The sequence below is a fragment of the Polistes dominula genome, unplaced genomic scaffold (assembly GCF_049000335.1).
Source record: "Polistes dominula isolate Pdom_NZ unplaced genomic scaffold, Pdom_raw_medaka contig_79, whole genome shotgun sequence".
NCBI classification, from domain to species: Eukaryota; Metazoa; Arthropoda; class Insecta; order Hymenoptera; family Vespidae; genus Polistes; species Polistes dominula.
In genome coordinates this window covers 3,877,377-3,897,255 of record NW_028300916.1, presented here as the reverse complement: position 1 = coordinate 3,897,255, position 19,879 = coordinate 3,877,377, and the positions used below count along the sequence as shown (strand labels likewise).

Below are 19,879 nucleotides of genomic sequence, written 5' to 3'. Positions count from 1 at the left end.
TTTACTTAATCGACGATTGGTATAGAAATTGTATTCAAAATGAAATTGAATTGAAGAAACTTTCTTTTTTTTTTTTTTTTTTGTAATATTGATGGATGACGTTCGTTCTTCAAAATAATTGATAAGTATTTATGTAAAAGTTTAGCAATCGTTTCCGTTTGGTACTCGATTCAGTCTGTTTATATAGGCAAGATACTTTGACGATCATCAATAGCAATGTATTACGTAGTGAACCGGACTGAACTGATGGGATACGGATGGACATGATTTACGACTCTTACGTGTACATATCACCGATGAAAAGCAAGAAGAATGACCAGTGAAATTGATACGTTTTCGAAGGGTCCATTTCCTTATCCATTATACTTTCAGTTACGAAAAGTACAGATAACGATTTTTCACGATTTATCTTTATTCTTTTTCTTCTTATTATTCTTTTATCATTTTCATCGAAGAAAATTATTTTTGGCACGCTATATTATTGTCTATATTGTCGACAACATTGGCGTTAGCATCAACATATAGGACAGGAATTGTTCCAATGGGGGAAATGGACGAACTCGATTTTGAAAATACTCTTGTCGCGTTTAAGCACAGACACCACACTGTTTTCCGGACAACGTACGAATTATTCATGACTGAATTCGAAATTTCTTTGTTTTGAATCGCAAGGGTGGAATCGACGAATGTATTCCAACTGGATCACCGTGCTGAGCCACACGTTGATGTTGTTACCAAACGACGATTTCGTTGACTGCTTGCTCCCCTTGTATTCGACCATTCGTACTATACGTGTGACTGTCATTTATATTCGATTATTACAATTTAACTGTAATACAAGTTGAAAACATTAATACATTCAAATAATTATTAATTATTCAAAAGAAATGTGTGTGTGTGTTTTTTTAAATCTGAAAACACCAGGTATAGGATCGGAGTACCGTCCTAGAAAGAGGATGGTTTATGGGAACATTTAATACAAGTATTCACGAAATTGTTTCATTATAAAAGTGATGTTCAAAGAGAACGGTACTCCTATCCTATATCTGGTGTTATCAGGTAAAAAAACACATTTATTTTGAATAATTAATAATTATTTCAATGCATTAATGCTTTCTACTTGTAGTACATTTAAATTTTATCTTCTCTAAGTCATCATTGTACAGGAGCGATAAAATAATTATATTAAAATGCAAAAAATAGTCAAATTAGAACGTTTTAATCTTAAATTCTATTAATTAGGTTTATTATTCACGTTGCACGCATGTGTAATATTCGGAAAGTCATAAAAACAACATTCAATATCAAAACTTTCATTAAAGACCACGTGCCAGTCTAAAGGTGAATTTCAAATTGGACGGTACTCCGATCAAATATTCCGAGCTTTTAAGCAACATTAGAAACTCCTATTAATTAATTACCTATTTTTTAAATATTTTAATACAATCTACTTACATTACAGGACAATTTAAGGGGTAACACCACTTTAGAATTTTCAATAAATCGATTTTTTTTTTGTTTTAGCTTAAAGTGTACTTTAAACATCTAAAAATAATATGCACTTGAACAGGGTTTTGTTAAGCTACAAATAACGACGCCATTTTGTATCTAAAATCAATAAAAATATTTGTTTACATAGTTGAATATATGATTAACCAATTCTCAAAAAAGAAATTCTATTCCTAATTTAATGTTCGCAAAAAAAAATTCTCAAAAAGAAAGCTTTTTTTTCAGACTCTAGAGTGGTGTTACCCCATAGCCCTCGTAATCATCACTGCGCAGGTGCGATAAAGTAATTATATTAGAATAAAAAAAAATGTTTATCCAGTTCTCTGTATATTCTACCATATATTAAAATGAAAAAGATTTAGATGAAATGTTAACGCATCTATAGTTTTCAACGATTTGAATCAAGTTCTTTGATCAATAGTATGAAAATCAATAACGTTGAGGAAGCCATTTATAGTCAGCTACGAATCTATCGACTACCCTTCGGCATTTGATTCCAAACAAGTCATCGACCGATGTTGATATCTACAACCTATTCGAGTTTTAAGCGCATTCTTTCGGAAAACCCGCTCGTGCTCATCCCGTAACTGAGTTTTTTTTTTCTTTTTTTTTTCGTATTTTTATCACATACGAAAGTAGTCGACGTAAAGTAAAGAAAATAATAGTGATAACGCGATACGCGCGTTTCAACGTGTAATTAAATCGATATGTACTGTTTCTTCTTGTTTTATTTATAAACTTCAATAATTTTAATTTACATATTTTAATTTATAAATTTCAATAATTACCCATTTGAAATATTGTACATTTTTATTTTATTTAATTACCTATTTATTTACTTTTCAACAAAAAACCGTATTGCACTTAAACTCTATTGCAACTAATACTTTTTCTATTACTCCGGATATAGCTTTGCCATAATTGCTTTCACAACTTTGTTCTTTCTCTTTCTTCCTTTCTCTCTCTCTTTTTCTCTTTCTCTCTCTTGAACTAATACTTATATCGTATTTCAAGATGACCGTCTCGAACGGTTGATCGTTTTACGAAATTCATGAAGATTCGTATTAAATCGATATTTCTAACGTAAATTCAATTTTCTCGACGTTTCACCTTTTACCTCGATTCTTTTTATTTTCTTTTTTATTTTCATTTTATTTTTTTTTTTTTTATTTTCGTTGCAGACTTTGCTTGGAGTTTCATAAACGAACTTACCCTCAATGGTAAGCACTTGAAATATAAAGAAAATTCACCTCGTATAAATAACAATTTTCTACCAGACCTTCTATAGAAAAGGATTTGTATGATTCTAAGAAGAATTTTTACACAATAGACTAGTTGCAATATAACGTGTCTGGAGATTCACTCTAGTTCTACTATTGAGTATAATATGACTGTTGTATAAGATATAATTATTTCTAAGATAGGTAAGGAATAAATGAATGAATGTAATAAAAAAAGAAAAAAATCAAATGAAAAAGATATGGATGAATGTATTGGGTTGGCAAGAAAGTAATATTAATTATATAATAAATAATATATTATATTAAAATAGTTATATTAATATATTAATATAATTAATATAATTATAATTATAATTTAATTTAATTTAATTTAATTTAATTTATTATTTTTATTATTATATTATTATTTTATTATTATATTATTATATTGTTATTATATATATATATATATATATATATATATATATATATATATATATATATATATATATATATATATATAATAGTATATATAATATTATTTTATATATATATATTAAAATACTTATATTATTTTACAATATAATAATATATATAATTTTATAATATATATTTACTTATTACCGAAATTACTTTCTTGCCAACCCAATAGAATGATATCTTGAAATAAGAACTCGTCTCATTAACCGGGCAATACGCGAAAGAAAAATTTGTGAAAAATTTGAAAAAAATCAGATATTGCCCTTGTTATATTTTATTTTATTTTAGTATGAAAAAAAAAACAGGGAAAAAGAAGAAATACTTTTTCGAAAAATTCAACCAAAGTCTTACATGAATATAATATTACGTAAAAGACCAAAGCCCGAAGCAATTGGTTCTAAGAGGGTAGTAGTCAGTCTTAAAGGGGATGCTCGAGGATTTTAGCCAATCACGACTTTGCTTGGAAAGTTGTCAAACCTTGTGTCATGTCTGGTATGATATAAAACGAGTCAGGGTTGCATCAGGGGTTTCGTCAGAGTTTCTGTACACTTTTTTTTATTCCAATGAACTTATCTTTTGTAAAACGTACGATATTTTTCTACATTTTTTTTTTCAATTGAAAATAAAATCAAATAATTATTTTTCGTGTAAACGTAAATTATTTTATTGTATATGAGTTATTAGTTCGTTAAGGGTGGGGGTGGGGGGAGGGGAGGTAGAAAAAAAAAATAAAAGAAAAGAAAATATATAAAGTACATACTTGAAATAGATTCAAGCATCGTCTGCAGATCGTTAATTCGTGTCTTATCGAAATATGTCGGCCTGAATTTTTTGAAGTATTTAAAAAGCATCTTACCATTTGACCATGAGTATGCGTATTGAACGTGCCCATCTCAAAAGTTAGGAAAATGCTTTTTTCTTTTTTTCTTTCGACAAAATTTAATATATAAATATAGTTAATATTTGCAATGATCGTGTGCTTACGATGCATTCTTGTTGAAAAAAAAAAAACAAAAAGAAAACAACAAAACTCTTGCTTCTCATTTTAATAACTATTTAGATAAATATAAAAATGTTTGAGAATAAATAAAATAAACGATTGTAATGTGTTGTATTGAAAATGCAACGATATAACGTTAATTATGCATTTTTGTTTTTTATAATTTTTTAATTCATTTGAAAATTATATATTTATATTCTCATCCCTTATTCCGATATTTTCCATTAGTCGGATAAATTTCAAAGCGTCGTAATTAAACTACTAATTACGTGGATATGAAATATCTATTGAAATTCTTATGAATGATTTGGATATGTTAATGCAAGGCATAGATTATTCGCTTTACGATATTTTGTCGATATCAACTGAAACACGCGTGATTTTGTCGTATTACATCGTGATAATATAGATATACATATTTTTAAATTGATTATTTTTATTTTAATAATATATTTACCTTTTTTCGACGTCCGAAAAGAGTCATCCTTAGGCACGTATTGAATATCGTAGACCAACGTTGTATTTGGCAAAAGTGTCTTATCCTTATTGATCTTATAAATTGCATATTTAAAAGCTAGTTCCGAGGGACTATCCTTCTGATCCTCCGTAAAGATAGCACCTGTAACAGGTTCAAAATAACAATGTTATATTGCTCGAATTTTTTTTATGAAATCAATTTCATTATAGAATTCAATATAAAATAAAAAAAAAATAAAAACAACACAAGTTTATTTTAATTAAAATATGTAACTAAAACAATTGCAGTATATAGAAGAATTAAAAATATTTTTATTCAAATGTCACAGTTGATGTAACATATTGCTCGATTGTGATATAAGTTATATATTTGATATATTTTTGTTAGTTATATGTAATGCATAGATATATGTACTTACATATATACATTCCTATATTACCATCGTACTTTGCTTTCAATTAATGACTTTACCATGGCACAAGGAGTTAGAGAAGTAGTTTTAATTAAATTCGAATAATTACCGTACTTGGTGTCATGCTTTTCCTTTAAGAAATTGCACTGTTCAAAGAGTTACTCTCTCTCTCTCTCTCTCTCTGTTGGAGATGGAAGTAAGAGCCAAACGTTTTCAAAGATAATTATTTAATAAAAAGATTTTCATCCGATCAATATTTTGTCTGGCATGTTTCATTATTTTTTTCGATTACAAGCTTCATCGTTGTAACGTTATTTATTAAAATAAATAATATTCTAGTTTATTAATATCATAATTTATTAACGTTCATTGAAAAAACACGCAACAATTTTGCGTGTTTCTATCTCGTTGATTATTTTAACAGAAACAAAGAGAACAAAAGCCATCGTGGAAAATTAATTTTTTGCTATCATCGTTTATTCGTTTTTATTTCAATATAAAAGATAACCATTCGCAGATTATTATACTCGTACCTTTTATCCAATTGTAATAGAGTTCATTCGATAAAAGTGATATGAAATAAAATTCAAAAACTCGAAGTTGAAATTAAATTGATACAACGATAACCGAAATTATTTTATGTTCTTGATTAGTAGTTTGGGTAAGTTTCTTCGAGGGAAAAAGTGAAACTTCATCTTCTTCGGTGGTAAAACTTTCTCAGGAGTTAATTCACCGAAAGAACGAATCAATCTTCCGTTATTCCATGGTATCGTTTTCCCTTTGAGCAGTAATTAAATGAAATTAATTAATCAAGTTTGTAAAGACATAAATTTATTGCTCTTATATTTTTATATTTTCAAATGATAGATGTTATACTTAATGATCTTTTCATCTTCTTGTTCGAAAGAATAAAGAAAAGTAATGTAACATCGATCGTATATCTATAACAGATGGATGTTATATTAGATGGAATGACACGCCTGTTAGTGACATTAAACATGCGTACATCTGTCGTATAATTATACAATAAATCGCCTTTACATTGCTACTATGTATATCTAATTATAATAGCCGTATGTGAGCGGCTGTAAATCAGACTGGCTAAGCGTTTCTCAAAACGATGTACATTACTGGTATATATATATATCTGTATATCCTTGTATATAACAAATCCCGTTAATTATCGTCTCTTTTAAACCCTTAACGATTGATACAGAATACATAAATATATATAAATAATAATTATATTCTGGAAAGAAATAATGGATCAAAGTATTTTTCAGGAATATTATTAAATGGAAGCTCACAGTTAGTAAGTCGTCGGTACTTTAAACGTTGAATTGAGCGAAAAACGTAATCGTTAAATCGTTTCCCTAAGGATTGAAGCTTGGGAATCTCTGTTTCTCACGTTCCTTCTACTTTTGTCTTTTCTTTTTCATATTCAATGCACGATAGAAGGAATATGCTTTGTCCCACGTATTGGCACTTACCTTCCAACTCGCATTAACATTCGAATAGGAATATTCGCTTTTCTAGTTTATCGAGATTTCAGCTTAACCTCAGACGCGACTAAAAATATTATTTTATTATTATCATTTATACGCGTTCTTTTTTTTTATTTTTTTTTTTAATATTATAATATTTATTAGAATATTTTTATTTAGAACGATTTCATGTATTTGATATATTAAATAAATTATAATATAATAATTATCGTATATATAATATAAATAAAATATATAATATAAAATATATTAGTAATTTTATATATTATTAATATATTATATTAATATATTTAATATTATTAATATAATATATTAATAATAATTCTAATATATTAAATAAATTTGTGCTAAACGCTAATTGGATTACCTCGTATATAAGATACGTCATTTTGTTTTGCAACTTTTTAAATACTAATCTAAAAAACGAATATGTATATATATATATATATTATTTTTCTTCGAATAAGAGCTAATTTATAGAATTGTATTACACGAATGGAATTGTAAACGATTGAGAAGAGTACTAGAAGGGAATTGAATTTATTGAGATTCTGAAAACTCGATAAAGATTCCTACGTTGAGAAAAGCTCTACTACTATTCTTCTCGCACGTGACAAAAGAACTTCTTTATATACATGCATACATACATACATACGTACATACTTAGATAGATAGGTGACATACTTCGTTCTATTGTAGAATCGACTCATCCGAAGACGAGTAAATTGAAAAATTCGAGACGTATGTATGAATAATCCTATGGAAAATTTCCCTAAGCTTTACGAAATTTAATACATTTCTTATAATCTATTTTGTGAAACTTGTTTATTATCCATTGAATGAATTATTATATAGAAAAGAAGTAATCATAAGTAATAAATTAGAATATTTTTGATATACCTATGAAAGAACAGATAAATGAATTCTACGTATTTTTCTTTAATGAGGTGCGAGTAAAACTTAAAAAAAAAAAAAAAGAGAATTGAAGAGGATAGTATTCTTTTTTTTTCATTCTTTCAAGATCATTTCAAAGTAGATTTCAAACTCTTCGAAGATATCTAAACGCAAATCGTTATTGAAATCGAATGTCGTGACTAGATAAAGAAAGATGAAGTCACGAATAGTAGTAGTGGGTGTTGGTACTTTCAAGTTTAGGTCGTTCCAAAAGACGAAGGTTGGTCCTTAGAGATCGCAAAGATTCAAATGCAAATACCTTTTTTTTTTTTTATCCTTTTTCTTCCCATTATAAAAAATCAATCTTAGTTATGTTAGTTCACACTTTTGAACGAACATTTCTTATAATAAGTATTGTTGATTTAGCGTTTTGTGTAATATAAAATTGGACAAAAATTCTTCTATAGAAAATGATCGATTGTTTCTCTATATTTTGGAAATGCTTTTAATCATCGGTTATCTTTTTTTTTCAAAAGAGAAAAAGGAAGGTATGAAAGCGTGACGTTACTTCCATCGACCAATTTATTAAGTTTACAAAGTACATTGTCGCTATGATTTACGAAGCTTCATCGTTTTGAACGTTCGTTGCTACTGCGGATGGGTAAGCTTCCTATTTTCGTTTGAAAAAGAATTTCCTTTCATCAATTTCGGTCAAAGGGTATTCTATAACTAGAAATATGTCGTTATTTCGTAACATCGTCGTATTGTATGTACAAATGTAACAAAATTTTTACTTTTGATTTATTTTCAAAATTCAACATTTTGTTTTATTATAACTTTGCTTTTGTCCTTCTTCTTCTTCTCCTTAGTGACAAATTTACAAAAAAAAAAAAAAAAAAAGACAAATGTTTCTTTTCTTTGTTCGAATTTAATTAACGAACGAGACAATAATTTAGTATAACCCGAATAAATAAGCTCAGTGACGAAACGTCATTCGCAGTTGCAACGAACTTTGCGAAAGATCCGTTCCGAAATGTACGAGACTTGATTTTCTTTTCTTTCAACGGAGAAGATTTATGCAAAGTTTATCGATCGTTCGAACACAGTAGTGGTATTCTTTGTTCTTCTTCGAATATTCGAATGTTCAACGAGATCGCGAACGTTAAATTGGATTTTCCAAATGTAGGAAATAACATATCATTCGTTTAACATTATCATTTGAATCCTTTCTTCATTTGGTCACGTGTGTGTGTTGCTATAATATTTTCCATTATATTTTGAAGATTAATTAATAACGATGACAATAATATCAACCCTTTTTGTTCGCGGTTATATCTAGGTGAAATATAGGAAGTGATGAGAATCTAATTAATCACCGGTAGGATGCAATTTCGGTATCTTTCCGCGATACAGAATAAATCACGTCAGCAGCTGTTATCAAAGTTTCAACCTTTGGAATTTCACCGACGTTTTAGACGTAATTGGTAAAGTAACTATCCATTGTATCTTGAGAGAAGCTCTTCGACTCTCTCTCACTCTCCCCCTTTCCAAGAAACATCCCTAAGCTTTTCCCCCCCCCCTCACTCCATGTCTTATAGGATGCACGCACCGGCTCAAGAAGATCGAAGGAAGCAAATAGACTATTGTTTCTGCTTGATCCATCTCGATCGTATCGTTTGTACACATACCATCCTTGATATTGCATGAACCGATCTGCAAATATTTTCTCAACCAACTGCCCTGGAGAGAATGTGATATCGGTGAATAGAATAATATTGTCAATCCACAAAAGTTTAATATTATAGAAAGTTTCCATTGCAAGATAATATTTATTTTTAAACAAAATTTGACAACGTTATATTCCTTGTTGTTTCTTTTTTATTTTTATTTTTTTTTAAATAAATAATAATGTTTAAAGGATAAAAGTTATGTAAAGTATGAAACGAATGCACCGTACTCAAGAAAGTATTCCCCTAACGGAGCCTATTGCTCGTCGAAGGAGAAAATTTCGTTTATTTATTTCTTTGAGGCGTTGATTCATGCGATTGACGTCAAAGCTTGAATATATGTATGGTAAATTCTTATAAAAAGGAAGGAAAGCATTGGCAATTTTACATTAACGATTTTCACTTTTGCACGTATCTTGCTGCTGTTAAGCCTTCTCTACGTTATACGTGGCTTTTCATCGGTATAATATTCTATCATATGAATAACCTCGGTGTATGATGCGAATTAAAATAGAGGAAACATTCCTATATATATATAGATAAAATAAAGTAAAATCTACATTTATATAACTTCTAATGCGTATTGAACGTTCAATGTTCGTAACGGTTGAAAAAATGTTCTGCTACTTCCAATCAAAAAAATTCTGTTTGAAAAAATTTTTAAAATAAATTTTATTCGTAATCCGTATAAAAAAGAATATATATATAATAAGAATATATATATATATACAGCAAATGTTTTCTCTCTGATAAAGTTTCTTTATGGAAATATCGAATGGTAAGATAATATCATCATATAAATCATAGATGAATAACAAAGGAAATCCGCCTTTGAGAATTTTATTCGGTATCGTTGTGTATTCTGATACTTTTCAAAGATATTCCAACTGATATATCGAATAATATCTATGCTTTATATTAAAAAATTCCTTCACATGCAAACAGTTTATATTGGATTAAAAGACGACAAAGAGGATATCAAATATTCTTACAAGTTAATTAATCGAAATTCGATAAAAGAAATGTGATATACTCTTCGAAAGCTAAGAAAATCCTTTTATTGTTAATTATTTATTTAATAATTATTAAATTGCGCGCCTGTAAGAATGCAACCCTCCAGACACACTTTGAAAATGTTGCTTGCGAGCGCCATCTCGTGGAACGGAATTTTTTTTTCACTCCAAACTGTTCATACACATATGTATTACGGGTTGCCTATCTTTCGGGCAGAAAAAAATTCTTTCCCAGTAGATGGCACTCGCAAGCAACATTACCAAGTGTGTGTTTGGCGGGTTGCATCCTTACAGGCGTAATGTTTTTACAAAAAATGATAAAAAATTAAAGTTTCATTTTGTAATTAATATCTAACACAAATGAAAAGCATTACATTTACACAATGATATTAGCAAGCGAGCAAATACGTTAGTTGTCAAGAATAAGGATGAAAGCATTCATGGAAATAATAGGATGGTAAGTCTCGAGTACTCGGGTGAGGACTTGAATTATCGCAGTTCGAAGGACATTTCATCCCCCGAGGGAAATACGACCAACCGGATGCAACCGGAACCGATAATGTTCGGGCGTTGGGCAAATGCCTGACCAGATACATTGTGCGACTAACGTTCACCTCCCTTTTCCCTCCCATATCTCTTCCCCTTTCAGCATATCACCATGTGCGGCTCGTTCTACCATCTCGTTTGTTACGTTCAAAGCTTTGTCGGTCTACACCCTTAGTTATCATCCTAAAGATTAACGACTAATCACAGTAAAATAACAATCCTGATCAATCCGTAGAAGCATTCGATCGAACGTCACGATGACAGATTGTTCGGTTTATTTGATGTCAATATGGGAATACTTTAATAACCTGTTAATATATATTTTGATTTATTTCATATTAAGAAATTGTGAACGGTACTTTAAAAAGAACATTGAATTAAATAAAAGAAAAATATATATGATAAGTATTACACTGCAATGTGGTCACGACAACGATGAGCATAAGCGAGGAAAACGAGCACGAAAGTGACGATAAGAAGTTTCCACGGTGCCTCTGAAACTCGTTATTCCGTTTTCTTAATTACAAACAGCGTAATTACGATTCTCTCTCTTTACGATTATCGCACCATTTCAACGATATCTACCTTACTTACTTCTTCGTTATACTATTGCTACCTCGTGCTAATTATCCGTTATTTCAACGTGCTTTATTAACATCTTCATCGAGATAAATCTTTTACTTCTTCTTCTTCTTCTTCTTCTTCTTTCGTTGGTTTACTTTTTCAAAGAAGAATATTATATACTTTTACTCTTGTTCTTTTAGTTTTATTATTTTTTTACTTATTCATTATCAGCTCACCTTCCTCCCCTTTATCGTGGTATAAATTTAATTCTATAGATAAAGTTATTTTTAATTGGAAAAAAAAAATATTTCAATCGATTTTAATATATATTTTAATCAAAAGAAAATACGCGTTGATTGATATAAAGTAAATAGATTTATTATTTATACTATATCGATATATATATATATATATAGATTAAAGAAATAAAATATAAAACTTACATTTACCACGAGAAATCGATCTCCAGCATGACGTTCACTTTATATTGTAACGATTTGATTTTGCCGCGCTGAACAAAACATTGAGGAAAGAAAAATAGTGGGGATTCATTGCTTCGTCATTCCATCGACCTTAACGTTCAGTCGCCGTCAATGCACACGACAACATTCTCAAGAGACTTATCAAAGCGTAGGGAAAAATAAAATTAAACGTTGTTTCGTATATTATTTTGTATGAATTCTTTTTTACCATTTACTTTTTATCATGAAAATTTATTATTGGTAAGTTTGCATAATAAATATTCTTTCTTTATTTTTTGTCAGAATACTTTAGCAGTTATCCTCTCAAGTTACATGCTTGCATTCATTTAACGATTTTATAAAATCCCATTGTACATACATATTTCTTTTTAACGTGTTCTCGAACAATTAAAAAGTATGTAGCTCAAGTGGAAGTACAAAGTAGAGTTATAGATGGGTGAAAGGTGAAAAGTGAAATAAAATTTTTCTACAAAAGTTTCATCGCGTTAATATACAGAAAGAACTCTGGGTTTTTCCACTGGACTCTTGTGTTCACGTGGTTGGAATATTTGTGTTAAAAAAGTTGAAACTTGAGGAAGAGAGAGAGAGTGAGAGAAAGAGAGAGAGAGAGAGAGAGCTTTTCTCGTTTGTTGAAAATTTTCAGGAATCCGTTGGAAGTTTTCTATGGAAAAGAATTGTAGATCTCCACTTTCCAACTGTATTAGATTAGAAGACTTTTCTTCGACGTAAGTAGATTATCTACTGAAGGACGATATAATCCTTCGTGATGAATCTCGAGGACTTTTCAGATTATTTCGTTTTTTATTTTTTTTTCTACTCTCTCTTTTTTTTTCCTATTTTTTTTTTTTTTCTAACAACTACCTAAGTTCGTCCAAATTTTCGAAATCACTTGACAGCTAATGCTTAATTAGTTGACGTTCGTTCATTTCAATTAAAAAAGGTGACAAATACTCTTCAAATGCAATATCATTTGAATATTTATAATCTGAACGATTCATATCTTGTAATAAAAACGTAGTATAAAACGAGAGAGAGAGAGAAAAAAATACGTTTCAATAGAGATAAGAAAGTAATTGATAATCGTTCCATTTTTCTACCTTTTTTTTTTTTTATTCCTTTTATTAAGAAAAAGGAGCTTATTTTTGAATATTCATGGTCAGTTCAATCGAGGTTTTTCATGTAAATGCGAATTCACGAAAAAAATTTCCTATTGCAGTTATATTCTAGGATTTTTTAATTCCGATATCTATGCGTATTCATATTCGAATGCAAAGTAATGTACAGTAGATGCATTCAGCTAATATTGAATGGTGTAATAGCTATCAGGATGCTGACTGACAGTGAACATGAAAGAGTATCTGTCTACCTCTAGAGGCATAGTAGACAACGAACAACTGCCAAGTTTCAGGATGTTTTTCTCTTTTTTGATTGCATTGCTTATCATATGCCTTAAGAGTTAATATTTGTAACTTTTAAAAGTATGTAATACGTTTATGAATGTAAATAATGTTGACATTATTCAGCTTACGCTAAGAAATAATTTGATTTACAACTGTGTGAATATTCACACTATGTCATTTCACACTTGAAATGCGTTATGAAAAAATCAGCAGAAAAGTAGAACTTAATATAAAATATCAAAATAACCATAACGACATATTTTTGGACATAGTTATTTATAAAATAAAATTTTCTAAACACGCAGAAAGTTTAAAACTCTCCGGAATGGTTTTGTTCTAAGCGCCAAGTCGAGAAAACAAAGTTTCGTAAACTCCGATATCTTCTTATTCTTGAAATACACTCGTATATGGATTTCGCGCGCAATCAGCGTAAACTCTGCTCGAAAGCTCACCGTTCTCACAGTTTCCTAGCAGTCTGTCGACTAAGTAAGATACCAAAGTTTATCGTTGAGTCGCGAATGCCACGAAATCGCGAGCGGGGGTTTTCGAATCGAAACTTTTCCGTGAAATCTTTCGAAACGATAAGACCAAGACCCAAAACCATTCTCTTTCTCTTTCTCTTTCTCTTACTCTTTCTCTTTCTCTATCTTTTTGCCTTACCTCTTTTCTATTCCTCTCGATATAATTACTTCTTTCTATCCCATCGAAAGATTAATCTCGAATGGAGTAGGTACCTATAGATATCAACCGGCTGGCTGAGCATCGTTGGAAAAACTTTTTCGAGTAGGCGAGCAGAGTCCGATCGTCTTGAGACTAGATTCATTATCCCCAAGTATTTCGCACCTTGTTTTTTTGTCTTATCTTGATTACTTACTACTTTCAAAGTTTTTGATTTTTTCTTTTCTTTTTCTTTTTTTTTTTTCTTCTTATCCTTTTATTCTTTTCTTCGGACAAAAAAAAGAAGGTACGAAGAAACCGTACGAAGAAACTAATTCTTTGATTGCTTTCAGACCAAAGAAGGAAAATCGTTCCTTTTCTTTTACGTGAACTCAACCAGTAGTCTCTTTCGAACTTGCAAGAACGAGCTGACTCGACTACGACGACGACAACGACGACGACAACGACAAGGCTCGATTTTAGTTAAGAGTCATTTAAAAGACGTTACAGAAGAATACCACCTCCCGTTTGAAAAATACTTTCACTAATGTTAAACTTTACGAAAAGAAACTCAACTTTCTTCGAAATCTTGTTCGATCTTTGTTAAATCATTCATCATGATATTTATAATATATTTACATATGTAGATTATTTAAAGAAACGGTGCCAAAAGTATCTATTCGTGACGTCACTTGACAATCGTAAAAGACAGCGTAACGAACCGTTTTTCATCCTTTATACCGTCTTTAACGCGTGCTACTTTCCGCGCCATTTCTTGGCAACTATGGTTGCCCGTCTGTCTGGCAAGCTTTCGTCTTTAAGATGCAACCCTACTTTGGTTTTCGCCTAGTGTTGCCTCCCCTTTTCTCTCTTTCTCTCTCTCTCTCTCTCTCTCTTTCTATCTACGACTTTTGTTGTCGAGTATTATTTCCGTTTCTTTCTCGATATTCATCTTCCTTATATTCTTTTCTATCTGGAACAGTCTGAACGATTCTCTTTAAATCTTAGCATTCTCGTTCATAAATATTCTTCATTTTAAGTTACGACCGCAATACCATTGAAACCCGTTATAAATACACATATGCACGCACACATTTACGCGTGCACGCACGCAAGCGCCGAATCCATTCCCGATCAATGTTAATACTCCTCGTCGATTCATCGCACAACCATAATCTTTCATCTTCACGCGAAATACGTGCAACTACGATGAAACATTTTCTCAAGATATTTATCTAATTTATATATCTCGAAAATCAATCTTATTTTATTCATAGATTTATCCTATGATTATTATTATTATTATTATTGTTTTCAATTCGTGATTTTTTTTTTTTCTTTGAAAAAGGATTGTTAAATTATTCCATTGTATATATAGTTTTTCTTCGTATTGAAGAGCAATTTTATGTCGAATTTCTTTACATTGAGTACGAAGAAAGAGAAAAAGTAAAAGGGAAGTAACAATAATAGAAGAATCGTAAGAGTACCATTAAAAGGGAAGAGAATAAAGGAAAGGAAAGGAAAGGAAAAATCTTACAACTTGTAACGTCGGTGTAGGAAGGGAAAACGTCGTACGGGGTATCGACGTCGATGGAAGACGCAACTTTGGCACGTTCTTCGAACTCGACAGCTCGTTACACCTTTCAAACCTACTACTAGATATAAAAATGAATAAAAGGAATGAAAAAAATATATATATAAAATAAAATAAAATAGAAAGAAGGAGAAAAGGCGGACCCTTGACAGACCGACAGACAGACAGACAGAAAGAGAAAGAATGGAAAAAAGAGGATAAGAGAAATCCAAGGATTAGGATAATCGTGAAAATGGTGCTCGCCTTTCGTGACGTTTCTTTTCTCTTACCATTGTCCGTACGTTCTTTATGTCTCATCTCTGTCTACGTTATTTTGCAGTCTAATATCTTTCCTTTTCTATGCTTTGTATCTTCGTTTCATCTTGCACTAGAATAACCTTTCGTATCTCTTTGATCGTTTTAATTTCGGTTGGAGGATAGATATACTATGAACATTATGGGAACGAATCCCGTCAAAGGAACTGTCCACCTTAATAGAAAACACACATAGATTAGGTAGATCATAGAAGGTAAACCATTGTCAAATTCATCTTCCAATTAGTTATTCCAAAGAGAAGAAATTGAAAGTAACCACGTAGATATAAAGATCAATTATTTTGTATACACTTTACTTAGAAATATTTAAAAAGAATGAACTTCCCGTTTGTTTTTTTCTTTTCTTTTCTTTTCGATTTTTTAAAGAAGATAAATTTATCTTTGTTTCGCGTTTAGAGTTTCTATGCAAAATGTAGGATGAATGAATTTGGAAACACGAGTGCTCAGTTTCCTTCTCTCACTTTTGGTGAAGTCCGTTTGTGGTCGGAAACGGAAAAGGAGCAGGAAACTCTCTGGAGGATCTCCTAATGCTTTCGTAAATGTTCTCTACGTGAGCCGAATGTTAGTTATGCCAGTTCAGCAAATACGATTCGTTGGTCGAGTTACATCCGTGCATGGTCATCGTTCGTCAAAGAACCATGTCAAGCGTTAGGGGTAAGAGAAGAAATACCGGAAAATAGACATTTCTCGCACGATGGACCACTTTCTTTTACTTTTACTTTCATCTATTTTAATCTTATTTTTATCCTTTGTCATTGAAATATTTTATTCATCTCAAAAATGGATTTACGTATCGTTGATAGATTTTGATAATAAACGAGAAAAGATCAGTTTTTTTTTTCTTTTTATCTCGAATCAAATGTATTTTCTGTAAAATATAAAAAAATCGAATGAACGATGCGCACGCCCGCAGGATTCGTTCATGGGGATCGTATAATCAAATTATATCTATCTATATACGTATCTCTCGAATCCGAACAGAAGAATGTTATCGATGATTGGATGAGCAGTAGCGTACTCGTGTCGTTTTTATGCGATTAATTAAACACACCGATAAGAAGCTCTCTCTCTCTCTCTCTCTCTCTCTCTCTCTCTCTATGCTTGTGTTTTATCCTGATTTTGATGTCCTTTTTTTTTCTTTTCCTCTTTTGTTATCTACAAATCGATTTACATTTGTCCAATTAACAAGCTTCTATATGTAAAGTTTCATTATGTCTGATTTTCTCTTCTCGATGATAATCGATAAAGATGTTATGTTCGTCATTAATTCGTGTATGAAATTCATACTACGATTTACTGGATAATATTTCGATTAATATCTATCGTTTACTAACGAGTAGAGATACATATGACCATTATATACACGTACACTATTGTCCGAAAGTTTCGGTACACCTGCTGCACTTGCATTAAATACTTATGTGTTATACAAACTATAAGTTCCATTTGATCTAAGGTAAAGAGAAAATTTGTGGCACACGTATATACGCAAAATACATTTAATTTTCAATAAATTTGTATAAAATATTATATCAGAAAAATACTTTACTTTTAATATTGAAAATGTATTTCCTATTATAATTAATTTCAACATCACTAGAGATGAAAACAATTGTTATGGTCGTTTAATAATAAATGATAGAATATATTGTATAATATATTACTTAATCAAATTTGTTTAATCTTTGCTTTGTAGAGTTAATCGATTTTGCAAATAGGTTGGGTCATATAATTTACATTTGTGTTTTCTAGTAATATAGAAATAGGATAATATGTGTTAGAGGAAATGTGAATTTCGTAGTGGCGTGAAATTGACTGGTATGCTGTTATTGACTGCTGGTGTACATCATCTGGTACAGTACATAGGGTCAGACACGAACGAAGCCTGTGAAGCCTTATATTGGCACGATTAGTTAAGTCGACGTCCACCTATATAAAGCGTTATACACAGGACCATATTCTGCAAACGAGAAACTTTCCTATACACACTAAAATAATATTTTCTATATAATGATTTGATTTATTTATATTTATACAAATGAATTAAATATAATTGTAAATGTACAAATTTATTTATGATAATTTTTGATATCAAATAAAACAACGATATATCGTATGTAATACATTTATAAATAATATATAAATCAGATCGAGATGTGCTAATGAGTAACAAAATGTCAAGGATTTATATATATATATATATAATATTTTGGATTTAATATAGGAAATTGTGTGATGATAAATTGAATGTTATTAACAAATATTGTAGATAGAAAAATATGGAGCATCTATATGTATTATATGTTTCGTATCACGATAAGCTGATCAGAGTATCGATCAGAGTGCCTATTCTTTATTCCGTAGCTACGTTTGATCAACCACGACTGTGAGGTTTTCATTGTCCGATGTCAAAGGTTTCTTGGTATATATTCCAAAAGAAACGTGCAATGAACAAAATGGGAGAAGAAGATACGAATGAAAAGAAATGAACTATAGTGTACAATAAATTTGACAAATATTTTGAAAAATTCTTATCATTTATTATCAATCTTTTTTTCTTCTTTTTTTTTGTTGGTTTCTTTACTGTTTATTTTTTTTTTTTTTTTTTTCAAAAATGAAGACATGACTGCGAAGATAGGTGGGTTAGAATTTCACAGAAGACAGATAGTACATTTGGAATAATGCATGAGGCGGAATCGAGCGTAGTCAACGTCTGCGTTACGTGTTCGAAAAGAATGTGCATCTTACTTAGTTTATGGAGGTCGATCGAGTGTTGGGATTTCGCATCGGCCGGAAATACACCTCTTATTCTTATCCTTTATTTTTCCTAAAGAATCGTACAACTCGACTATCTAGTTTCTCTCTCAACGTTTTATAAATGTTATACTATAAATAAGAATTTTCAAAACAAAAAGGTAACAAGATTTAAACTTAAAAGAGATAGAAAATGCATTTGTATTTTCATTAAAAATATAATATTACTCCGCAATATTACTTTTTTTCCTTTTTTTTTTTTTTTTAGTAAGTTTCCATAACATATGCATGCTGTTTTATATATTTTATTTAATTTTATTTTACTGTAAATAATGTATAGAATAAAAACAAAGTAAAAAGGTAACAGAATGGATTTGATATTATATTCATGTCAGTAAAATAATATAAAAGTATAAAATATGTTATTCGTTTAAAACTCGTCGAGATAAATTAAGAAATTTATCAAAAAAGATATTAATTTTAATATTTTATTGAAAATTAAAAATATATATGTACCTTGAATTTAATAATCATTTGCATACATCGATTTACTTAAAAGCTACCAACCAAACAACCAACTCTCGGTCGATCGTGTCGAGTGGAAACCTGGAACATCCTAAGAGGACACTTCAGTTCCGCAGATTTCAGCAGAAGAGTCCGAGCGTGTAAGCCCTGGGTGATATTCTACAAGGTAGGAAGCAGGTAGAGAGACAGGTAGAAAGAGAGAGAGAGAGAGAGAAAGGGAGAAAAGGGGAAATTTAGCAAGGTCGAACTCTCGTCTTCCATGTCTCTTCATGTCAAGTTTAAACTCGTGAAAATGGTCGTCGTACTTGGCAGACTAGCACCCCTCAGTTGCGAAAATGACTCCTTGTGAGTTCCTCGTATATTCCACGAGCAAGTAAAATGGACTAAAAAGTTCACTTTTCCAAACAACGTGAACGTGATCGATGATAAATGCAATTCCAATATTTTATTTTTAATCGGTTTTTTTTTTTCAAAAAGTCATTTTTCAAGTAAAATATTTATACAGGATGGGTCTAAGTTTTAAAACTATTCATAAAAATCAATTTAAATATTTTTAAATGGCAAGTTATAGGAATGAGGGGTCGTCGTATCGTTTGAAACGAAATTTATTTGAAAAGTTTTTAATTGATTTTTAAAATCACTGTATACGAGCTTGTAGTTGAAAGTATTTCAGCATTAATGAAAAAGAATTTTTATTTATTTATTTATTTTTTTTTTCTTATATAAGAGTGAATTTGATAGAAATAATTTGTTTCTGGTATACGTTGAAAAGTTTTCAACTCATGTCAGTTACACATAGTGGAA

At 30.2% G+C, this 19,879-nt stretch overlaps 1 protein-coding gene across 11 annotated transcripts in view; it reads right to left on the bottom strand.

Moving 5' to 3' along the window:
- Nucleotides 1–19,879, bottom strand: part of LOC107074463 (glutamate receptor ionotropic, kainate 2) — an 84,763-nt gene that overhangs the window by 33,845 nt on the left and 31,039 nt on the right. For all 11 annotated transcript variants that reach the window (XM_015335922.2, XM_015335925.2, XM_015335929.2 and 8 more), the window contains one exon: nt 4,667–4,828. In XM_015335922.2, coding sequence (XP_015191408.1) covers nt 4,667–4,828 — 162 coding nt within the window. The remainder of the gene's footprint in view (nt 1–4,666; nt 4,829–19,879) is intronic.